The 25,553-nt window shown below is 41.0% G+C and overlaps 1 protein-coding gene across 1 annotated transcript; it reads right to left on the reverse strand.

Moving 5' to 3' along the window:
• Positions 1 to 17,094: 17,094 nt before the first annotated feature.
• Ttr (transthyretin) lies at positions 17,095 to 24,068 on the reverse strand. The gene is made up of 4 exons (XM_027935750.2): positions 23,979 to 24,068; positions 22,954 to 23,084; positions 20,706 to 20,841; positions 17,095 to 17,236 (listed from the first exon to the last, which is right to left on the reverse strand). The coding sequence occupies exons 1-4, from the start codon at positions 24,045 to 24,047 to the stop codon at positions 17,129 to 17,131; spliced, it is 444 nt and encodes a 147-aa protein (XP_027791551.1). The 5' UTR covers positions 24,048 to 24,068; the 3' UTR covers positions 17,095 to 17,128.
• Positions 24,069 to 25,553: the final 1,485 nt, after the last annotated feature.

The raw sequence follows: 25,553 nt of genomic DNA on the forward strand, positions 1-25,553 counted from the left end.
TGGCCTTTGGCAATCTCTTGTCCAATGCCCTGTGCTTTTGCATTTAAAGTGGTCTTTTCCTGAGGTCCTCTTGGATTTGCTCTGGATGGTTTATGGGTCTCGCAGGCATTGCCAATTATGGCCACCATAAGTCTGGTTTGCCATCTATCTTTGCTGTGATCCTCTCTACCTTCCTCCAAATCCCTGGTGTTGAAAACCATAAAGGCAGAGTCTAGTAATTAGTTTCTGCTTGTCAGAGGTCCCATCTGAAGTTTTTGTAATTTTCTCCTAATGCCTGAGGCTTATTGGCTAATGAAATGTTGGCCTAATAGGGCCATGCCTTCTAAAGAGGAGGGGTTTATATTGGTATATTTTCGGAAGGCCTCTTCTAACTTGTCACAGAATGGTGCAGGGTTTTCATCTTTCCTTGGGTAATACTTTTTTTAAAAAATACTTTTTAGTTGTAAATGGATCTTTTATTTATTTACTTACATGCTGTGCTGAGGATCAAACCCAGGGCCTCACACATGTCAGACAAGTGCTGCACCACTGAGCCACAACTCCAGCTCCAATACTTCTTAATTGGTCATAATTTATTGGGTTTTGTATGCCTTTCTCCATCCATGTCATCTGGATTCTCCTTGTCATTCCTGCGGGAGTATTATAATCCTAATTGGGGTATTTTGTTGGAACTCTCTCTGCCCTGGGTGGGGTTTTCCCTCCTGGGCAAAAATTTCATCAGTTTCCCTTGAGGCTGCCCGTTCCTTCTCCAGTGGGTTGCAGTGTACTGTCAAGATAAATTAAATGTCTTTCCAGAACAAATCAAAAGCCATGGTTAGGATTTGAAACCCGTTGGCAAATCTGGGTCTTCTGAGTATTTCCCTAGTCTTTCCTTACCCTGTTGGATGTCGATAACATCCAAGGGGACTTTCACCCTCACAGTCACCTCTGCTCCAGCCACCTCCCTGAGTGGTAACATGAGGGTGGCAGGTCACTTCCTTTGAATTCCTATGACTAGGACCATGAGCTCCCTGTCTACCACTTCTGGTATGTTGAGGGCTTAAAAGCTTTGGAGAAGGGATGGCCTGTAGGGTTCCTCCCTAGAAGGATTGTATGGAGGTGGTTGCCATAGTTGCTTCCCCTGAGAGACAGGAGAGCAGTTTAACAATGGATCATCTAGGGCATCAGGATTTGGGGCAGTTTCCTTAGGGGTCCCTTGCGGGATCTTGTCATCACATAGGAGTGGATTTGGGGGACCATGAAGGCTTAGACATAGGGGACTTCTGACCACTTGCTTTGTCTCCTGCAAAAGAGGTCTAGTTGCAGGATGGTATAATAATTTTGGCTTCTATTCAGAGGCCATTGCTCTGAATCCCTTAGCTCACATTTTGTCCAACAATTATTAGAAAAAAAAAATGTCTTTTTTGAAATTTTTTTTTTTTTCAAATTATCAGGGCCAAAGCATTTCCAATGACAGAGAATACATCTGAGCGGGAAGTCCTGTGGAATGGAGGTGATCCCTCCCATGTTGTCTATGCTGGAAGAGAGAAGAGTTTTTAGTTCCTGTAACTACAGCCATGAATTCCACCCAAGTCATCCCTCTGAGGAATTAAGGCCTTCAGGTTGAGTGTTTCACAGGAGTCCCTGTAGAATTCCCACAATAATATTTGTAGTCAGATATCTCTGGCCCCCATGTTGGGTGTGCACCACTTCCTTTGAGTTTCTGTGACCAGGACCATGAGCCCCCTGTCTACCAATTTTTAGACACAATTTTCTTCACTCCTTTTTTTTTTTTTTTTTTGGTACTAGGGATTGAACCCAGAGTTGCTTAATCACTGAGCCACATCCCCAGCCCTTTCTTAATTTCTTTGACACAGGGTCTTGCTAAGTTGCTTGGGGCCTTGTTAAGTTGCTGAGGCTGGCTTTGAATTTGTCATCCTCTCGCCTCAGCCTCCTGAGCCACTGGGATTACAGAAGTGCACCACTGAGTCCTGCATTTTTCATTTCCTTTTGAATATAGACTTTGTTTGGTTTGGCCCCATTCAGGGGGCCACCATGTAACTCCATGATGTTTTCTTTTCTTTTCTTTTTTTTAACAGTGGTGTTTAGTCTCACTATTCTTAGGACCAAAAAGGACCCATATAGTCCTATGTGAAATGGCATACCAATTGTCCCTATCCTACCTTTTATAGTCTTATTAAGCCCAGAAAAAGAGGGGAAAAACCAATTTTATCTTGGCCTATTTAATTTTGATTGGTGGTTAAAGAGATAGGTAGCCATCATCGCTAATAGTCCCCATCCCTCAGAGGGAATTTCAGGTAAACAATTAAGAAAAGACAATAGGTGTTTTGGAGGCGGTAACCCCCACAAGAGAAATAAGTGATTGACTGAGAAGGAGTGAAAGTCCATAGGAGGTGGGAGAAGGCAGGGAACAGAGAAGAGGTGGAGACAGCACCATGTTGAGCTCTGATTCAGCTAATTTCCTTTTGGAGTTGGGGTAGTTGGATGATTGTACAATGTGCCTGCATTGGTGAGCTTTGTCTTGAATCTGGCACAGACTAAGTCTAACTGTGGTTCACAGGAGTCTTCCTGACTTTTAGCTGCCTGACCTGTGCCTGTGAGAGTGTGGAAAAAAGACCAAGAGCTCTAAAATGACATTATAAGCAAGCAAAGCAGTTGCGAGCACATAGACTCACCAGGAAGTTAAACCTACAAATAGTGAAACCAAAATGTCAACAAGCCAGGTCAAGCACATGGCAGGGAGGCTGAGTAGTACCATAGAGTTTGATAAAGTCTCAGGGCCTCCACTCTTCCAGGCTGTAGAGTTCCCAGTGTTCTGAGCACAGGTGCCTTCTGATCGCCTCAGGATGTGATTAGTTGCTCCTCAGTCTGCATATGGTACTCACAGAGAGCCTGATAAAAAAGACAAGTAGACTTAGGTGGGCTTACCTACTGGCTGGCTTGCCAATAAGTTATCATTTGAGTGTCCAGTGGGGGGGGGTCCAGGTCCTTGGTGTCTCAAACAAAGAATTGAGCAAGACACACATAAGTGACAGGAAAAGTACAGATTTATTGAAAATGGAGGTAAGGATAGCACTCTGTAAGGAAAACTGGAGTGGGCCGAGAAAGAAAGACTTAAGACCCCAATGTCTGAAAATTAGTGTCTTATATGCTTAACTGTGAGGTGTTCTTTTTCGTATACAGACAGGACTGAAGACCTTACCCCATTTGCTCTCATTGGTTACCTTATGATACCTGATTAGAATATTGTCCAATTTTTCCCCATTAGTTACTTTAGAAAACTGAATTAGAATACTGCCCACTTTACTCCCATTGGTCATTTTAAAATACTGAATCTGTGGTGGGAATTGTCATGATAATGGAACTTACTGTAAGCAGGGACATGACTCATATCCCTGTCTCATATCCTCCAGTGGCATCTGTCTTATACCCTGCCTCCACCATCTTGGTGTCCTTGAACTCCCATCTAACACATGCACCAAAGGACCTACCACACCATTCCCAAGACTCACGTAAGCTCCTCCTCTAGGACTTATTTTCCTCTAATCAAAGGAAAAATTTCCACTCATTACCTGTATCCTTGCCCTACAGTACATAAACCTCATTAAGGCATGGCTTACACCATTGCATTTATTTGATTACAGGTATTTCTTTTCTCCTGAGAGTTCACTCTGAGAGTAGCAGTTCTGTCTTCCTCATTTTTATACTCAAGCATCTAGCATAGTGCTCAGCGAAGGAATTATTCCACCAAGGGAGCTCTATTTGCCAACAGGAAAGAAGTCCACTGCATTCTAAATTACTTTTCCATTAATACGTTTACTTCATAATTACTGGATTTTATTGAGTAGGATCAGTGCCTGTATTTTGACTATTAAGGGCCATCTTAAAAATCTGTGATTCACCTACAAATGTATCTGAATAGAGATCCAAGCTCTCTTTAATTCAGTGTATTTTTAAAAGTTTAAAAATATTTACTGTTAAACATAGATTGTAGTATTTACAGGAAAGCAAAGATTTCACTATCATAGTTTTTATTAAATTAAAAAATAATCAAACAATTTTTAAAGCCACCCTTCTCACAAGAGTATTACATGACACTAATTTTTTATAAGCTTTTAAGAAATTGGTGACACAAATATTTTGATAAAAGCTTGAGAGCAGGTGCTAAAAATGCCTGTTTGGCTTCTCGAAGAGAAGGTGTTCATTTACCTCTGGAATATAATTGCTGTCTGAGGTAGTTTTTAAAATGTATCCAATTTCTGATGATTCTAACATTTTTTTGACGTGTTTTCCCTCCTCCTAAGCTTCTCCTTCACCTGTCCTTTTCTTCCGTCTTCTACCACCATCTTTGTTAGCATCAGGAAAAATGCTGGCTATAATTTTCCTGCAGTCTTCATAAAATACTGGGACTCCTTCGTTCAGACAAAAGAGGGTCACTTTATTGTGCCCTTCCTCTTGACCTTGGTATAAATGTCATTTTACATAGGCTGGTCATACAGTCTTTCAGCCTGTTTAGTAACTTCTGACCACCTGATTTCTAGTCTTTCCAATCTCAATACTTCAGGCATTTATTAAGCACCTATTGTGCTCAATGCTGGGGAGGATGAATGAGATCAAGTTCTTTCCCCAAGTAGCCCACAACCAAGTAAGGGAGATGCTTGCCAAGAGCTTCTCATCAGGGCCAACCCCCTTCTTGAAATGCTTTAAATCAACTTGGAAACTTTAAAAAAAAATAATGAGAGTCTTCATCAGGTGACATGAAAAGAAGGGACGTTCCATGGACTATTGCCAGGGAGGGGCATCACCTGGTTCCTGCTAGGGAATGAGGGTTGGAAAATGTGCATCCCCCACCCAGCACTGTCTGTTGGGAGCAAGGGAACTGTCCTGCATCTTAGCTGTGTCAATGTCAGTGTTGTGGCTGTGACATTATACTGTTACACTGCAAGATGTTATGGGGAAGAGGACTAGGTAAAGTATACATGAGATCTCTCTGTATTTTTGGTTTGTTTCTCATGCTAGGAATTGAACCCAGGGCCTCACACATGCTAGGCAAGTGCTCTACCACTGAGCTGCACTGTAGTGCTCTCTATTGTTTTTTTACAACTGCATGTGAATCTATCATCATCTAAAAAAAAAGTCAAAGAGAGCAAATGGTGCTATAGGAAAGATGACCAACTCCACTCACAATAAGAGTTCAGATTAAAATTACCCTGAAATACCAATTCTGACTTGTTGGATTGCTAAAAATGCAAGTGTTTCACAAATGCTATTGATGAGGCCATGGAGAACTAGGCACTCTGAGGCATCGTTGTCAATTGCAAAACATCACTGCCTCTGCAGGGGGTAGAATGTAGCAATGTCCCAGAAATCTTTTAGGCTTGTGTCCTAAAGACATGTCTCTACAAATATGAAACCATGTGTTCAAGGTTATTCATGGAGGCATTATTTAGAGCAGCAAAAGATGAGAAGCACTTGAATGTCTCTCCAGAAGGGACTGGTTGAATAAGTTCCACACAATGGAACACTCTGCAGCCACATAAAGGAGGAGGGGTGAATTCTATACTCTCATGAGGCGTATTAGTTTCCAGGTTAAATCCACATGAGAACATAGAATTCAGGAGGTGGTGTGGGGAGGAATAAGGCTTAGACACTTTATATAAATGCTGTTTTGTGAATGAAAGAAGGAGAAATAAAAATATGCATGTGTATTTGTTGCTTTTTACAACAGAGAGACTGGCAGGATAAACCAGAAACTAATAACCATGATAGTCTATTGGGGTGGATGGCAGTGGGGGCAGGGCGTAAAGATAGGAGACTGCTTTCAGTATCTTTCATATAGTCGTGAGTTGGAACCAGGTAAGTGATTTTGCTTATCAAATATTAAATTTAAAAAGCAAACCCAAATTGATTTTAAACAAATTTTAGAAAGTATTTGGACAAAACAAATATTTAATGAGTTTGCCATTAATGATTAACCTTAGCAAGTGTAAAGAAAACTTTCATTTGATAATTGTTTTTGCTGCATTATATAGATGTCACTAATACCATTTTTTTGTATTGTGTATGGTTTTTATTTTTCTTCCTATTATAATTTTGCATTTTTCTTTCATACAGTTTATTTGGTAGTTAATGTGAAAAAGGTAGCATCTATCCTTTGGTGGCCCTATTAGTGGGTTAGCAGACCCTCCACCCCCGCCGGAGTCCTTTCCTGGACAATCAACCTTAACCACCTCAAAAGTGGAGTTCCACATGCCTTGTAGTTCTCCCTGGCTAAAGCTCGCTGGATAAGGGATAGAGCCTAGCCCAGAGAGAGCACCACAACTCACAGAAAAGCCAAGCTACTCCGACTTCTCAGGAATTTGAAGAGACAGAGACCGGAGACAGCTAATTGTTGAGGATGGGGGTGTATGTCAGGAAATATTTGGGGCTTAGCTTAAATTTCCTTCTGTGATTAAGTGAGCAGATAAACTGCTCTACAGAGACAGAATGGAGAAAGCTCATACTGGAAATCATGCAGCCTCAGAGACAAAACACCCAGTCCCTGATGGGCCCCAAGGTGTTCCCAGTCTGTGTTCTGTGAGATACACATGGGTCCTTAATCCACTGTCATTCAATTAGCTGGACTGGATTTGTTTCTTAAATGAAATGATCCTTAGTTGATGCATTGATATATCTTTTGGAAAAGTTTTGGCCTCAATAAAATCAATTTTGACTATTATCAATCAAAGAGAAAAGCTATAATCAGATATGTTCAAATCTACATGAAAATAGCCATACTGGAATGAGACATCTTGGAAGACCAGAATCATTTCTTTTTCATTTTTACATGGTCCTCTTAATAGGGGTTTAATACGTATTTAGTAAAGGAAATTTTTCATTTTTTGGTTGTTGCCCTTTCAATATGGATTCAGGTTTTGTTTGTTTGTTTCAGTTGCTTTTCTCTAGAATATAGAATCTCAAGGATACAGCTTCAGTTTCAGCTGGATTTGAGGATCTATGCATACTCTGGAACAGTTATTCAGGGATCTGGTTCATTCTGTGACTAGGAAGTCCAGGGAAGCTGATTTAGATGCTATCCAGGTTTGGGGAACTCTTTAAATGGATAATAGTTTAGGCTAGTGGTTTCAGCAGTGATTCACATTAGAATAACTGGGGGATCTTTTAAAACTACAGTAGTGTCCTTTTACCAATAGTTTTTCACAGTTTCTGTTACTCATGTTCAGTCATGGTTATAAAGCATTAAATGGAAAATTCAAGAAGTAAACAATTTGTAAGCTTTGAATGATATGCCTTTCTGGTGATTTCTTGAACACAGGCTTTGCAATTCCATGACAGTTGATCTGCAAACTAAGTCACTGAGTAACTAACGTGTGTGTAGTGGATACAGTGTGGATACACTGAACAAAGGGATGGTTCATGTTCTAGGCAGGATGGAGCAGGAAGACATGAGATTTCATCACACCATCCAGGATGGCTTCCTGGGATAGATGGAGAAGGTCAATAGTAGCCTAACTCAATGCCTATAATATTTGTCTCACTTCATCTCATCATGTAGGCATTGTGTCATTTCACATCATCTCAAGAAGGATGATTACAGTACAATAAAATATTTTAAAATGATCACGTTCACATAATTTTTATTACAAATGTGCTGGAGATTTATAATATACCATTTCTAATACTTATCCTGATCAGTTAACCATTCTGAATATTTGTAGAATGGTATGGCCAGTTTATACATTGTTTCACAAAGATAATAATTCATTATATTACATGCCTGCAACTGGCCAGGCACTCTTTAAGCTCTTTCCTTTTAATACCTTAATTCATCCTCACAACTACTCAGAAGGAATGAAAGCAAAGATCACTTTAGAAGCTATAGGAGATTGGTTCCTTAGCAGAAGAGAAAACAGTCAAATGTTAGGCACTGCAGCATGTTCAAGATAAACCAGAAAATGGAAAGTGGTTGCTAGGCAGGGTAGTACACACCTGTAATCCCATTGATTCAGGAGGCCGAGGCAGGAAGATCAGAAGTTTGAGGCCAGCCTCAGCAACTTAGTGTGAGACCCTGTCTCAAAATAAAAAATAAGAAGAGCTGGGGCTGTAACTCAGTGGCAAAGCACTCCTAGGCTCAATAACCAATAAGAAAGAAAGAAAGAAAATGGAAAATGGTTAAAGAAATTTTGAAGATCTATGCAAGTAGAACAAGGAGGAACAGATAAGAAATTTTGTACATCTCAGAAATTTACTGCCTTATAGAAACCTTGTGTGTGTGTGTGTGTGTGTGTGTGTGTGTGTGTAGCATTGAGGATTGAACCCAGGGCCTCATACATGCTAGGCAAGCACTCTACCACCGAGCTATAGCCCTTATATAAACTTTTTTAGAAACGAATTCCTGACTCTACACTTTAATTCCAAAGAAATCCAGTACACACTGATTGTTCTTAGTCTGAAGGGTTTTGTTGCTTCTATGAAAAAAAAATTGGCATTACTTTTATAGTGTGCTTTTATAAGGACATAAAGCTATACAAAGACATGTTAGACTACGCTGGAGGAAATAATCAAGTAATTTTTCAATAATGATGTTTTAGTAGCTACTTACCTAAAAACCTCCTTTAAAAGTCATTGCCTGAGAGATGTAATTTCACTCTAGGCACAGAAGCTAAAGTACCATAATTACTAATCCCATTGGAGGAACAAATTGAATAGGAATCATGAAATCACAGAATTTTAGATCAGGGAGGAAACTTTAAAGTTATCCAGAGCATTTTCTTTACTTCTTATTAGCTATCCATTAAAACAAAAGGAAACACAGATGGAATCTTCTACCCCTCTGGGTGGTGGTACCAGCCTTTCAATTCACCACATTCAAACTGTCCCAGGCACGGGACTGGACTTCTGAAAAAGCTGGGTGACCCTTCTCACCTTCGCTGGCTTCCCCAGCTTCTTTAATCTCTTAACTAAGCTCTTCTGTCTCTCAGGAGGAAATGTTTGAACCTCTAGCTAGGCCAAAATCACTTGCCTTTCTTTCAATATTGACATTTTCAGCCTCAAATTTTTGTCCCTTGGCTATTTCATCTTTTCAGGAATAGCATTTTTTTTTTTAACTTATTTGCCTGGTGCCTCCTACATATGCTTCTAAGAACCAGCACACTTCTGTCCCTTCTATGAGTTCCTCTGTTTCCCAGGAATCAGAACACATTTTTCTATTATACTACCATAGCGGGTTTTTTTTTTTTTTTTTTTTTTTTTTTTGTACTGGGGATTAATTAAACCCAGGGGCACTACTTAACCACTGGGCCACCATCCCCAGCCTTTTTTTTTTTTTTTTGAGACAGGGTCTCCCTAAGTTGCTCAGAGCTTTGCTAAGTTGCTAAAGCTAGCTTTGAACTTAAGATCCTCCTGCCTCAGCCTCCCGAGCTGCTGGGATTATAGGCAGGCACCACCACACCAGGCTACCATAGCATTTTGCATACTCATATGGCAATGTTGACCAGTTGGCTGTCTAGCCTGCGTGCCTTCTTCCCTTCCTCCCTTTTTTACACTTTAGCTTGCTTGCTTTCTTCTTTCTCTCTCCCTTCCTTCCTTCCCTCCATCTCTTCTTTGTTTCTTTCTCTTTTTTCCTCCTCTCCTCTGGGTCCTCTCCTTTTCTTTCACCAGTAACATGTTCCTGACAGACCCTGTATCTTCATGCATCTTTATAGTTCCAGCACCTGATTCAGAGTAGGTGCTTGATAACTGTGGTGAATGGATGAAGACATACATGCTGTCATAGGCTGAATAATGCTCCCACAAAGGCTGAATCTCAGAATCTGTGAAGTGTCACCTCACAGGGTAAAGGACTTGGCCGGTATGATTTTAAGTTAAGGAATTTGAGTTAGGAGATCTTCCTGGAATATTTGGGGGACCTCATGTACTCACATGCTTCCTTATAAGAAGGAGCAATGAACCAAGGAGTACAAGTGACCTCTAGAAGCTGAAAAAGACAAGAAAGCAATTCCCTCTGAAGCACCCTGACAACCATAAGTTCTGGACTTGTGTCCTCCAGAAATGTAGGATAATAATTCTGTGTTGATTTAAGCTGCTGAATTCGGTCCCTTTGTTATAGTAGCAATAGGAAACTAATATATATGCCCATGTGAATTAAATCACATATCCTATCAATGTATTAGACATACTTCATAAAATTATTTATTGAAACCTGCAGACAAGACACATAAGAAATAAATATATAGAGAAACGTTCACCTTCACTAATTAAAAAATTAACACAATCCCAAGATAGAATGGTATGTCTATTGAAGTGGCCACACGTTGTTAATAGGCAGAACTAGTAAGGTTGCAGTGCCGTAGAATGTATTATATAATGTATTCAGACACTAATAGTACCCCAGAAGCTACAGTTCTTGGGAACTCAGTATGTGCTATGCGTTGTTGTGAGATCCTTTGCATGTATTATGAAAACTGCTTTCAAAACAACCCTCTGGAGTAGATGCTATGATTATTCTCATTTTACAAATAAAAAGAAGAAATCCAGATGCGGTGGTGCACACCTGTAATCCCAACTGCTCAGGAGACTGAGGCAGGAGGATCACAAGTTTGAGGCCAGCCTTGGCAACTAAGCAAGACGCTGTCTCAAAACTTCAATAGGTTTGGGGATGTAGCTTAGTGGGGTTCCATATCCAATATGGAAAAAAAGGGGTCGGAGAGGGACAGAGGAACAAAGAGAAAGGGGATTCACTTTCCACCTTCCTGAATTGGCTCCTTCCTGAGGATCACTCTCCTCATCACAGAGGGTGGCTGCCAGACAGCCAGGTGGTATTATTCCAGGGAAGCATCTCATTTTTTTCTATCTATAAAAGAGAAGTCCTGAGTGCCCCTTTGATTTGGTCATTTTAGTTCTCCTGCCCATCCCTAAATTAAATATCACAGCAAATGAGATTTCACTGGTTGATTTAGACCAACTTCTAAAATCAGCCTCTTATTCTCACTCCCCGACCCCAGGAGCTCAGGGCTAAGATGATTTCCATTGCTGTTCAGTGGAAGGAGATGGAATGGGAGTAAGTGATGTAGCTGTAACATCCATTAAGGAGCATTTGTGAATTTTCCTGTGTGTTTGTCTACTTTAGTGGAGCCCCAGGCAAAGACTCCGCCTCTCTGAGCAGAACTACAGCTTCCCATGAGGGCCTGGACTCCCTATGCACCCCGAATCCCCCCACAGGGCTGTGCCCACAACAGTGCCAAATTCAGTCAGGCTCCCATCTCATGCTGCTTCTCTGCCAGGAGGCCTGGAACAGAGAGGGTCTCTGCCTTCAAGACCCTGGTCCAAACCCTCTCAGTAGTCTTTAGCTGTCATTCTTTTGGTCCTGGGTCTACTCAGAAGCACATTTTAAATAGACTCATTCTATTTTTTAATATTCTGAATGGCTAAGCTCTTGAAACCAGTCCAAGTATGCAGAACCTGGAGTTTGTCATTTGAATTAGGTTTACCTGAAGGAGCTGGTAGTTTTCTAGTGTTTCCGAATAAACTGCTCAATCTCTTGTATTTGATGGGTTCTGGTTCTATTTCTCACATGTCTGTGTGACAGGAGGGAAAAAAAAATCCAAAACCAAAACAAAACACCCTGGAAAGCCCAGTGATCTGTAACGACACAGATATAAACACTTTGCCCACCTGGGGCAAAACCTTTTTCATTCCTTCCTTCCACATATTGGAAAGGACTCCTATTCCATGGGCTCAAACGTTTATTAATCACCTACTATGTGCTAGGCACTAATCTCCAGAATGTGTCTGATATATTTTCCAAGTGTTACCTTCATGAAGAAGCCTGGGAGAGAATTGAACAACAGCAGATGGGATAGAGAGGGAAGATGGGAGGGGAGGGGAGGGGGGATAGTAGGGGATAGGAAAGGTAGCAGAATACAACAGTCACTAATATGGCATTATGTAAAAATGTGGATGTGTAACCGATGTGATTCTGCAATCTGTATTTGGGGTAAAAATGGGAGTTCATAACCCACTTGAATCAAATGTATGAAAGATGATATGTCATGAGCTTTGTAATGTTTTGAACAACCAATAAAAAAAAAAAAAAAGAAGCCTGGGGTGTGATATTCATTCAGCTCAGTACACAGGTGGCTGCCCAGGGCTCTTGCACTGGCCTCAGTATTCTCTGAGTTTCCCACAAGCCTCTTACCCAGTTCCATAACCTCCAGCCTCCTGGGGAGTGACATTAGCTGCAGCAACAGCAGGTGGGTGACTGCTGAGCCCAAGGGCAGCTCCACATCTCCAGGGTTTATTTAAGAAAACCTGCATGTGACCTGTCTCTGCTAACAGTGGTTCTGGAACAGATCTTCGGCATTTGCATAGATTGCTGAAGATGAATTACCATCTGCCTTGGCTTTAAATTAACTGGGGGCAGTTCTAACCCAGAGAGAATGGGGAGCCAGGAAAATGGAGTTGATTTGGGGCTTATTTCCATTTTGAAAGGCATTTAGAAGAAGTAAGGGGGTTACGGGAGGGGTGTGTTCTGTGAACCATGAAGTAAAAGGAAGGAATTGACTGTAAAACTGAGGGTTTGGTGAGAAATTATTCTTCGGAAGTGCTGCCTCTGCTGTCACTCTTGGTAGAAAAGTGCAATTGGAGGCATAAGTGCCCTACATTTCCTTGTTTGACAGGGACTATCAAAATGTTTCAGGAAGTGTTTTCATATTCATGATTTTTATTTTCAAGAGATATCTTAATTTTCTTTTCTGTGTGTGCACACAATGTCAACTTCAAAGTTATGAGATTAAAAGCAGGCCTGACTACTTCAAGTTCAAGTTGGTTAAAACTGAACTTCATGTTCAAATGACTACAAATCTGTGCTTCTGCCTATATTCCTGAGCTCAATCACTTGCTCATCCGATTCAACCTGCTTGCCAGGAAAGATGCCCGAGACTCCTCTAATTCTCTCACAGCCTACGGCAAAGCTATTACTGATCTTGCTGTTGATTTTCTATTTCAAATAGACATTGAGCAAAAGAGGGAAATGTAAAAAACAGCTCCTGACACTCAGGGCTCGCCTCGATGTTATTAGGAGCTAATCTAACTCTAACAGCCAGCCGTGTTGTCTCCTTGGATACAACAATCTCACAGAACATCAGCATCTAACAAGGTCATTGAGACCCTGACAAAGTAACACAAAGACAAAATTACTGTGAAACCTATAAAATACCACACACTTACATCTCCCTGAGGTGAGTAACTACTGCTGTTTGACCAATTACCAGCTTTCTTATCTTGGCTCTGGTTTGCCCTCCCCATAGGTAGGCCATGGAGATACCCAGCTGTAGAATTGCACCCACTTTCTGACAGCATCCAACTTAGAGTGCACCCCCACTTCCTTAGTCTCTCCTCGAAGTCACACTTCCAAAGTCCAGATTTTCTGACAGTTCCTCTCTGACACCTTGTTAGTGAGCCGCCTTCTGGATCTCCTGGTATGTTTTTCTTCTTGTTGAAAAGAATAATAAGCACACTGATTGACCTGAATTGATGTGCTCTGGTGGACTTGGGCTGTGGAGAATTGACGCCATTCTCTCCTTGCTAAAATTGAATTTTGTCCTTCATCCTCACTAGCCTATGATTTTGCAACAACAATGTCGTGTATATTCTAGGTTCTTCCTCTCCCATTCTTCTTTCATGCTGTCTTGTGATTATCTCCTCTGCCCCCACCAGTGAATTGCATAAGGCTTTATTTATCAAACATGGGGCACAGAATACGATATATTGACAATATCAACTCCTAGCCAGGCATGGTGCAGTGCATACGTAAACCCAGCAAATTATGAGTTCAAGGCCAACCTAGGCAACTTAGGGAGACTCTGTCTCAACAATTTAAAAGGCTGGGGATGTAGCAAGTGATAGAATGTCTCTGGGTTCAATCCCCTGTACTGCAACAAACAGACAATATAAACTCCTAGATATATAAGGTGTCTTGACTGATGTGTTTTTTTTACAACTACAAATATTCCTCTACATATTACATCTACTTTAAAAACACAATTCATATTATCTTTCATATACACAAAATTCTTATAATCAGGATTAGATAAATAGTTCCTCTGTATTATGTGGCTGACTGAGTGTTTGCCATGAAATTCACAGATGTTTAAATGCCCAATAAACACAAGACAATATATTCAACATTACTAAGCAAAGTGAATAAATAAATAAAAAGTTGAAATAAACATTAGATGTAGTAAATGTAATTTTTTTTTTTTTACTTTTCAGGTGGCAAAGGTTTCAATGAATACAAACCCAGAATAAAATTTGAAGGAACCCCCTAGGAGGCTATATGGCTATATTAGTGTCTAGGGTTACAGAAACAGTGCCACAAACAGTGTGGCTTAAAACAACAGAAATGTATTGTCTCAGTTCTAGAGGATGGGTGTCTGAAATCAAGGCATCTGCAGGACCATCCTCCCTCCAAAAACCGTGCAGGAAGGGTTGATCCTTTCTTGCTCTCTCCTAGCTCTGTTGATGGCTGTCCATCTTTGGTGTTCCCACTCTGAAGCTCCATCACTCCATTCTCAGCCTGTGTCCTCACGTGGAGCTCTCCCTGTGTCTCCTTTAAAGTTTTCCTCTTATAAAAAGAATAATGATAATGTACAAAAATGGCAATTTGATATGGATTAATCTAACATAGGTGGGACAAAGATTTGCTAACAACATTGAACAGAATCAGAGACATCAGTTGGCCACATATTTTAGAAAATCTCAATATACATTATAAAGTCCAGCCGGGCATGGTGGCTGTAATCCCAGTGACTTAGGAGGCTGAGGCAGGGGGATTGTAAGTTCAAAGCCAGCCTTAGCAATTTAGCAAGGCCTTAAGCAACTTAGTGAGACCCTGTCTCAAAAAAGTAAAATAAAATAAAAGGGGCTGAGAATGTGAATCAATGGTTAAGCACCCCAGAGTTCAATCCCCAGTACCCCCCCCCAAAAAAGTCCAAATTTACATTTCATTCTTTCCAAATTTCTTGCTTTCTCTCTATGCAGCCAGATAGATGGTATCAAGATATTAGATTTGAAATTGGAGGACAGTGGAAAGACTTCATGGGATGTTTAGGCCTAAGCTGTGTGTCTGGCTCAGGTTCACCGAAGGATTCTGGTTGGAGACTCTATGCAAGCAATAACTCTCCTTGCTCTAGCCACAGAAGGTGACTGATAACAAGGTTTCCTTCAATAGATTCCTGTTGCCTTTAAGATAAAGTCTCCAGCTCTAGTGGGTGACAGGTAAAGCTGGGTTTCACTGGGACCTCATTTCCCACCACCCCAACTCTACTATGGCAGAGAGAGACAGTGTTGACCAACTCAGATTCACCCTGTTCTTCCAGAATGTAGAGTTGTCCTGGGGAAAGACTCTGGCCAGGAACCCTATTTCTCAGTGCCTCTAGATGGGACCATGGACTAGGGTTTGAATGTGTCCCATGAAAGTTCACATGTTGGAAACTTAATTCCTGAATGAGGCCATGGTGGGAGGTGGAGCCTAGTGGGAGGTGTTGGGGTCATGAGGGCGGATCCTTTATGAATGGATTCATGCCTTTCTGAGTGGGATAATGCTCACAATAAGTCAGTTCCTCCTCTGCAGGGACTGTATTATTTACACGAGAGTGGTTTGTTATAAAGCAAGGCTGTCTCATGGTTTGGCTCTTTCAGATGTGCCCACTTGCTCTCTGGATTTCTGCCATGAGTTGCAGCAGCCTGAGGCCCTCACCAGAAGCTGAGCAGATACTGGGGCCATACTCTTGGACTTCCTGGCCTCCGGTACCATGAACCGAAATAAACCTCTGTTCTTTATAAATCATCCTGTCTGTGTCAGGTATTCTATTTCAGCAACAGAAAACAGATTATGACACCAAGTAACTAGCTCTGACCAGTAAAACGCCAGTTTGATCTTGTGTCAGCACACAGGGGCTTAATACCACACTCTTTCTCTTCCCTCTGTCGGCTGGCTAGATGTGACCAGAGTGGCCCTTGAAGTCACAGACTAAATTAAGCTGCATCTCAGAGTCACCATTTACAAGAAAAAGGTCCTGAAGAATTGCCAGAGCAAGAACTTCTGCATTGGACCTGGCATGAACGAGACCGCTGAGAATTGGGGTGGTTTGTTATAACTGCACAGCCTCAACCCACCTTAACACAATTACATTATGAATCAAGCTGTTTCCTCTTTTTACCAAGTTGTTTTCCTTGACCTGGTCTTGCAGTCTTTATTCTCTCTACCTAGAATCCCTTCTCCCTTTTCCACTTAACTACAAAACTCAGATTGAGTGAAGGCTATTCCGAGATCATCTCAGACTTCTTCGGGCTGTTGGCTTCTGCCTCCCTCCTACTCTCTCTGTGCTTTGTACCATAGCCCCTTGTCAAAGCAGGATGGATGATATAATTATCTTCTTAAAAGGTTGTGGGCACTTTACTAAATGCAGGCATCCGGTCTTATTCTTGATGCTTCAAGCACCTGCAATAGTGCCTGGCCCCCCGTGAGAGTCCTCCATACATAGATTTTGGATTCATCAAAGCGTTTTGGGTGTGTGAGTGTCTCTGTGGTTTTGTCCCTTACTCAGCTGATTGTGCCAGATGGATCAGAGGGGCTGAGTTGCTGCAGATATATCCAGCTGGCTCGGCACTACTCTTAAAAATCAGTAAAGCACTTAAAAGAAATGCCTGGAGTAAAGAAATGGGCCCTTACCATTCATCTTTTGCTATTCAGCGAAGGTTACAGAAAAATGAAATGTTCTCATTTGCAGAATCTGTGTTTTTAACAGCTGCAGATCATGCTTAATGTGTGCTTTGCTTGCAAGACATTGGAAATTTGGATCTCTCCCAGAGTTCTGGCTAGAAAATTGCCAGCAATTTTTTTTTTTTTTTGCTTTTGTGTAAAATTTGAATTTTTTTTCCAACAGGAGAAAGGAACAACAAGTGGATAAAAAAAAAAAAATCAGTTCTCACGAAATGGGAGGTGCTTTCATGGGAATGTTTTATTGTCTCTTCCCGAGTTTCTAACATAGCTTATAGAGTAGGAACACTGCTTTTGTACAAAGGGAATACTGTCAGTTGTGTGGGATCCTGTCACTCCGTAAGCTCCTCATGCTTTGGGGTTGCTGACTACTGCAGTGGTGGAGTAAGAGTAGGGGCTGAGCAGAGCGGCGATGGTGTAGTGGCGGTGGCCAGAGTCGTTCGCTGTGAACACCACCTAGGGGAGAGGACAGACAGAGCTGTTTGTAACAGAGCCCAGAAGTGTGAGGCACAGTCAGAGAGATCACTGGAAATCCAGTGCAAAATTAATTATTTTTATTTTATTATCTCATTTTTGGGGAACAATTAGAACAAAAAGCAAAAATTCAAATACCCTGGCAGATTAAGCCTCTGGAGTCTTGTGCAGTTCTCAGAAATGCCCTTCAATAGGTGAATGGATAAAGAAACTGTGGTATATATACACAATGGAATGTTACTCAGCATTAGAAGAGAATAAAATCATGGCATTTGCAGGTAAATGGATGGAGTTGGAGAATATCATGCTAAGTGAAGTAAGCCAATCCCAAAAAACCAAAGGCCGAATGTTCTCTCTGGTAAGTGGATGCTGATCCATAATGGGGATAGGAGGGGAAGCATGAAAGGAATGGAGGAACTTGAAATAGGGCAAAAGGGAGGGGAAGGGAGGGAACATGGGGGTAGAAAAGACCGTGAAATGAGATGGACATCATTACCCAAGGTACACTTATGAAGACACGAATGGTGTGACTCTACTTTGCGTACAACCAGAGAAGTGAAAAATTGTGCTCCATATGTGTGCTATGAATTGAAAGGCATTCTGCTGTCATGTATAACAAATCAGAAGAAAGTAAGTTTTCTACTGCCTGCATGATGAGTCTCTTGTTTTGCAATTCACCCCATAGTCTGGATGGCCCTCGCCTGACTGAGTGGAGTCACAGCCTAACATCCATTTTCTTGGCTTCAGAAAAAAGGTGAGGAGAAGGTGAACACCGGCATCCAGAGACTGGAGACCGGCTAAGAAGGTTGACCAAAGTCCTACTTTGAGAACTAGAAATTTGGATCGGGAGGAACTGTTTTTCCTGTTTTACAGATAAGCAAACCAGACTTCTGAATTAGTTTACCCAAGTTCATAAAATGACAGAGCCCCATCAGGAAGGCAAGTCTCATGTCTCCAAGCCCAGAGATTTTCTTTGTATTTAGCTTAGAAATTTAGATTCTCCCCCGCCCAGGGAAAAGGAACAAGTATATGTATATACCAAGGAATGGAATATGAACTAAAAGAATTCTACTTATAATAGAATTATAGAATTATAGAATTCTACTTATAATACAAAGAGATTGTGGAAAAGCCTATTGGAATTCTGAAATGTGTATGAATGCTTTTGAGCTTTCTGACTGGGCCAACTAGATCAAAGTGCTGTTGTAATTCATTAGTCACACTTCTCAAAGTCACTGGAGTATCTGAGACTCAGGGGCTGGGTGGCCTAGGCGACAGGAGGGAGGGAAGTGGGGGTTGATTTGATTGAGGAGAAATCTGGAGGGCAGTAATGGGGTATTTAGTTTTACTTATTTTTGTATGCAGGCCCTGGGTTGAGTGTTTAATAGACTTTTTGTTCCAATCAAAGAAGACTGGAAGACTTGGGACAGGAGGAAAAAAATATCTGAGTGAACCATACCAAACATAAAAAGAACATTCAGGCAAAGGGAGGTGAGACTCTCCTAAGAATCTTCTTCTGAAGAAGAGAGGGACTCCTTCAGGTTCACCCTGGAAGCAACTAGGAAAAATTTCCTAACTTTTTTGGTGACAATAGCCTCTGGCTCTGTCTCCCTTAAAATTGTAAAAGGCATAGTCTTGTAATCAAAAATCCATGAAGTGAAGAGGCATATTAGTTCCATAGGAAATTTTCTAATTCTCCTCGGTAAGTCTAATATGGCTACCTGGGTCACTGGCCAGGAGGAGAAGACCAGCTCTGAAGGGCGGTGAGTCTCTGGGAGGTGCTTATCTGCAGGAATGGAGCTCATGGCTGAAGCCACTGTGCACTGTCCCTGGAGTGAGGTGTGAGGGACACATGCTTCACTACTCTCTTTCCCTCTTGCTCCCCTTTTTCTTTCAGGCTCCAAACTAGGCTTATGACTCTTCCTACTATGTCTAATATCATCCACTTCCCTTCCATTCCAAGAGCAGGGGGTGTGTTTTCATTTCTAAATCTCTGGTATCTTTGAGTGCTCAACACATACAGGATTTTATTTTTCAAATATTTGTTGAATGATCATTAAAGAGTGAATAGTAGCTGATATCTATTGAATAGGAGCAGCCCCTTCGTGGGCTGTATAGTGGTAAACCTTTTCACAACCTCAGGCTGTGACCCAGGGTGGAAGGGGCCCAGGGAGGCTAATCCAGTGCTGAAGGGTAGGGCTGAGAGCCTTCTGTGCTGTGCCCAAGCTGATCCCTGCACTCCTCTGTTCAAAAGTCTTGTCTTGCTGCCTGGCTGAGGAGTAGCCAGAGACATACTTCCTGGTAGAGGGGACTCCCTTGGTGACTTGTGGGCCCCAGAAGTCAAACAGTCACCTACAGTTTCCTTGGTAACACTGTGCTAAAAGAACTGTTCTGTGCTAATTGAAATTCTCAACCATGACTAAGCCAGAGAGAATGGTTGCCTTTCATGCTGAGCTATTTTCGATGGAATTACTTGATCTTTAACTCTGACCAACAAATCTGGATTCTATTTCCATGACAGCCATCTGTTTTAAATGACTTATGGAGTTCAGTCAAGGAGGTGGCAGGGAGACTGGGCCCATGTATAACTGCTGGTGGATCCTTACCTCATAAGGAAAAGAAGAGAATGAACCAAAGTTTACAAATATGGCTGCTTTTTCTTCTTCTTCTTCTTTTTTTTTAACTTGGCTTCTCACAAGAAAAAGGGTTCCTAAGGCAGTGTGAGGACATCAGAAGTGAGGCCAAACCCAGCCTGGCCCCTGCTGGTAAACAGGCCTGCTCCTTCACTTACTAGCCATGTGACTTTTGATGAGTCATGTAACCTCCCATGCTTCGCTTTTATCTGTGATGTGAGGATAATTGGACTGACCTTAGTGGGTTGGTCATGAGGTTGAGCTAGGTTAGTGGAAAACACTTACCATGGCGCCTGACACGTGATGTACACTTAGTGATTTTATCTATTGTGTTGCCATTATTAGTTTGAATTTATTGTCTTTCTATGCATTGCCAAGAATGGCTTATTCAAACCTCTGGGGAGCCAGATGTGTTTTGAATACAGCATTTCCCAGCTTTTAAGAGAAATAAAATGGTGCATCCTTTCTTCTGTTTACCTAACACCTTAAGTGAGGACGGGAGGGCTGCCTCATAATGAAACATTAATAATTCTTCAGCAAATAAACAAATACTCACATGAGATGGGATGAATAGACCATCATAGTGTTACAGAAGTTTATGTTGCCAAATGAGTTTTCACCAAACTCAGAACAGGGTTGGCTTCTCAGAGTGTGGATTTCTGATGGTAACATGGGAAAGGGAACCTGTGGTCATTCAGAACTTTCCTTATGACACTTAAGGAAAGTATACTTACTTCCATGGTATGATAAGTGCAAACTGTGCATATCCTGGAGCTTAAAAAAAAAATCCCAAACAACTCCAGGGTCTGTGTACTCACCTCTGCATATTCATGGAACGGAGAAATGCCAAGTGCCTTCCAGTAGGATTTGGTGTCTAATTCCACCCTGTAGAGCCCTTCTACAAACTTTTCGTCTGTTGTGAGCCCATGTAGCTCTCCGTTTTCACCGGTCTTCCTATAAGGTACATAAGTCTAGGTTAAGTTAGGCATGAAGGGAGTAAATGGCCCAGCAAAGTGGTACCACACACACATATGTGTGTGTATGTATGTATTTGTGTGTGATATATACACATATGTATGTGTGATATTATATATATATATATATATATATATATATATATATATATTTTTTTTTTTTTTTTCCCCTTCAACCAAACTAGTAACTCTCTGAAATCAAGTGGCAAGAAATTTTTTGAAACTTTCCAAATATCTCATTGTAGATTTTTGTTCTTATAAGAACAAAATACAGGTATAATGTTAATTTAAAAAGTCTTAGGTCTGGGGAAGTAGTTCAGTGGTAGAGCACTTGCCTACCATGTGTGAGGCTCTGATTCTATCCTCAGAGCAACAACAACAATAACAATAATAAAATCTTGGGATTCACGGTTGGTGATTGGATGAAAATTCAGGACACACCCTGGAAGTGGCCATAAGGTGCTCTAAGTGGCCATAAGGAACTCTCCTGTTCCCCAGGACCACAGGATATCACTTTTGTCCCCACTGGCATGTGGCTGTCTTTCAGAGAGTACTATTTGTTCACACTGTGGGAAATCTAAAATACAAAGCAGAGCCTATATTGACTCTTGTTCCTTTTATATGATTGATCTCTTTGGTATTTCTTTGCCAAAACAAAATACTAGGGAAATTCTATTTCTATTTAGGTACCCGCTCAATTGTTGAAATGTTAGAAATGGCTCCCAATTAGACTACAAACCCAAGACGGATAAAAATGGAAGTTGTCTTTAGTGATTTTGATCATGACTGCCCCTGTTTTTTCTTTTCAGTTCCTTTTTTATGTGTTGTGCATGTGTGTCTTGGTATAGGAACATCTGAATACTTTTGGTGTCCAGTCTATCTCCCACGTAGAATATCTCCCATGTTGGGCTTGGCATTTTACATAAACATGAGTGAGTTAAAAAATAAAATCTCAATTAAAACTGCATGAGGGAAATGATCTTCCTAATGATGGGTGAAGAAGATTCATAAAGTAGTTCTTGGGATTCAATTAAAACCCAACAGAAATTCTTCTCCAGGAGATGAAATACTTCAGAGCTTCTTTTCTGCTTGATGATGAGGGTTTCTTAGTAATGCTTCCTTTGGTTAGTTTGTTTAGGTTTACTAATATGGATTTTGTTTGAAATTCTTGCTAGTGGAGGTAGAAAAGCTCTATGAAAATGGTAAAGTGGTTAATAAAAGGTGAGAAGTCATTTTTCCACACTGATGGGTGATGGAGAGATTAGTCTGTGGCTAGAATTTGCCTTACATGTCCTTCTCCTAGATGTTTTTTTTTTTTTTTTTAATTAAGCTTGACAATAGCCAGTTTTGTACATAGTAGGTACAAAAGCCCTGGATTCTATATAAACTCCTCCTAGGTGTCCCCTCAATGCTCTTTCTCAATTCCTTTCTTTTTATTAATAAATTAACACACATTGTCCATCATGCTTAAAATTTTAAGAATTTTTCCGGCATGGATGTCACCTTAGGGAACTTTAGATTCACCTTAGGAATCTGTGAAAATCCTGAAATTCTATATATATTTCTGTATAGTGTGTTTATTGTGCATTTTTCTGGGAATGGCGTCTATAGTTTTCTCACTTTCTTCAAGTAGTCTGCGACCTGAAAAGTTTGACTCCTGTTAGAGTAGAGCAGTTAGACACTCCATCTTTTTCTTTTTCTTCTCATCAGCCCTAAATGATGCCCTGGTCACTTCCAGCTAAGCAAAGCAAGAGGACATCCTTCTCAGGCCATATTTGTCTACATTTTCAATCTATTCATAGGAGTTTTTTTTTTTGTGTGTGTGGGGGGTGGGTACCAGGGATTGAACCCAGGAACGTTTAACCATTGAGCCACATCCCCAACCCTTTTTAATGTTTTATTTTGAGACAGGCTCTTGCTCAATTGCTTAGGCCTTGCTAAGTTGCCAAGGCTGGTTTGAACTCACGATCCTCCTGCCTCCGCCTCCAAGCCACTGGGTACTTGTAGGTTCTTTAGCTGGTGATGGAAAAAGTGGAAAGGGTGAATGGAAGGATAGAACCAAATCCCATGGCAGGGTTCTCTGGAAGCTTACCCAGAGGCAAATGGCTCCCAGGTGCCATCAGCCGCCTTTTTGAACACTTTCACAGACACCTCCACAGCAGGACTCCCTCGCACTGCATCTAGGACTTTGACCATCAGAGGACAGTTGGTTTTACCAGTGCCCTGAGAGACATGTGAGAAGTCAACAAAATTAACCAGAATGAAAGGACTTATTCTTTATGGTGTTGGAAATCCACAACAAAGCCGGAAATACATGCTGATCCAATTACCAGTAACATAAGTGTTGACAATTAATGAGCTTTCCCACTCAGTATATTACAGGCATAATTGTTTCCAAAGCAAGATTGGTTTCTGCCTCCAGACACACTGCTATCGACCAGGGACGTGCATAATGAATTTTCAAGGATAAAATGGGCCCTCTGAGAACGGTTGCTTTGTTCAGCCTCTCCATTTGAGTGAAATACTGAAAAGATGCAATGTGTCATAGGACTGAATAGTTTTTCCTGAGGTCGTTTTAATAAGTGGTTGCTATAGTAATTCCCTCTTACTATCTGTTGTCAAATAATGTCAGAGTACTTCCTGGCCCCTTTGGTAGTATTAGTTAATTCTTCCAGAGGATTTAAGAGTCAGATATCTGACTGGAATATTGTTCACCAAACAAACATTAATCAATCCATAAACACATTCAGATTAGCCAAAGGGCCAGAGTATAATCTCTGTAGTTTGTGCCCTAACTATATTTATAAAGGGATGCTTTCAGGAAAATTCAATATTATCAGCTTCATTAAGATGATATCTTTATTTCTATCATGTGTCTGAGGACACTGGTGTGCTAGGCACTGAGACTTAACGCACTAAAGCAACAGAGTAAAGAACACAACAGAGAAAAAAGCCCTAAGCTGTTTTTGAAGTTCAAATCAATGATATTAAATGTAGGTGCTGAGTACCCTTGCCCTAGTAACACAAGCTGGTTGTTAAAGCTGGAAGAAGTCACTTCTATTTAATCTAATGTACATCTGCAATGTCCAAAAGGGACTTGACAGAATTAACACTCACCACGGGGTCAGCTTCGGACACAAATACCAGTCCAGCGAGGCAGAGGAGGAGTAGATGGTGAGAAGCCATCCTGTCAGGACCCAGTGGACTTCTGTGATGGCTACTCTTGGTTTGGGGCTTTTATACCCTCTTTTTCCAATCCAGGCTGCTGATCCCTGCCAATCTGACTCTAAACCTGCTGATTCTGATTATTGACTTAGTCAACAAAGGGAGAATAAGTAACCCACACAAATATGAACCTTGTCTACAGAGATTAGAGCATCGGAACATTAGCTCTGTGGAATATTCTTAACTGGTCATTTGACTAGTTGGATCACTAAAACCCAACCTAAACAGAGCAAAATTAGCCTCTCCCTGCTTGACTAATGGAAGCAGCATTCTTGGGATCTTCCACCCTGCTTTATTTCTGTTCATGTTTCCCATTTGCTATTCATTTTTGTCTTTCATTTTAGATGACAGATGTAATTTGTGATTTTTCTTTTCTTTTTTTTTTTTTTTGGTGTGTATGTGTTGAATGATATTAGGTTGCACTGGCTTGAATAATAGTACATTGGAAAACATCATGGCACTATATATATGTCCATGAGCCAACAAGAAAAACCCTCAGCAGTGCTTCATTCTCAAAAGCATGTTTTAACCAAACAGTCATTTAGTCACTCAGAGGCCCTGCTTAGTGATTTCTCTACATTGAGTGTATATGTGAGGATGTATTCTTCCCAGATAAGGTTCACCTCAACCCAGGGAATAATAGCATATTTCAATTTGGCATTGATGAGCCTGAAATACAGAGAACCAAATCTTTACTGTGTCTCCTCACTGAACATGCAAGAATAAGGCTACCCAGCTGGCTTCTGTCAAAGTTAAAATATCTGGAAGGAGGTAGAGATGATTGTTAGAAATAGAAACTAGAGTTGACAACACTCTTCCTCCTGGATGACCTACAAGTCTAGGAATTATAATAATTTGATGATTTATTGATAAGTACCAACTCTAGTATGTATGTGCATGTCTGTGTGCCTTTGTTCATGCATAAATTAAGACAGGTCTTTGTCCTTATAAAGACAAATATATCAGAGATAGAAGACAAACATTTTGGGTAAATGCATCTCAAGGATGAGTCCAGTTTGGAGCACTAGAATTGGGGGAACATTCCCACAGCTGACAGAGTCTGGTTGGAAGTTTAATAAGAAATTATGAAAGATAAGAGCTTTCAGGGTGTGGGGGAAGGGACAGGAGGTATTCAAGGAATATGGATGGGTGTAGGAGACTCCAGGAGAGTGGGTTAACTGTAGCAAAGGAATAATGAGCAAATCCAGTGGAGAACATTAACTAGGGCTGGAATCCTGTAGCCTCAGAGTCTGAAGATGAAGTAGCAGTGGAAAGAGTTTTGAATTTGGAGTTAGAGGCCATGAGTCATCAGACTCTAGTTCTGCTACTCAGTTTCCTGGACACTTCAGTGAGTTACTTAGTATCTTAGACATTCAGTTTACTCATTTGTAAAATAGAAACACCTACTTTTCTACTTCAAAGGACTGATCTAGTAACTTTTATATGATGATACAAAAGCGTTTTATA

Source organism: Marmota flaviventris, chromosome 16 (genome assembly GCF_047511675.1).
Source record: "Marmota flaviventris isolate mMarFla1 chromosome 16, mMarFla1.hap1, whole genome shotgun sequence".
Classification (NCBI taxonomy): domain Eukaryota; kingdom Metazoa; phylum Chordata; class Mammalia; order Rodentia; family Sciuridae; genus Marmota; species Marmota flaviventris.

Excerpts from the sequence above, each read along its gene's own strand:
- Ttr (XM_027935750.2), bottom strand. The coding sequence starts at position 24,047 with ATGGCTTCTCACCATCTACTCCTCCTCTGCCTCGCTGGACTGGTATTT. Across the intron at positions 23,085-23,978 it reads TGTCCGAAGCTGACCCCGTG|GGCACTGGTAAAACCAACTG; the intron begins GTGAGTGTTAAT and ends CATGTCTCTCAG. Across the intron at positions 17,237-20,705 it reads CGTTCCATGAATATGCAGAG|GTGGTGTTCACAGCGAACGA; the intron begins GTGAGTACACAG and ends CCTCTCCCCTAG.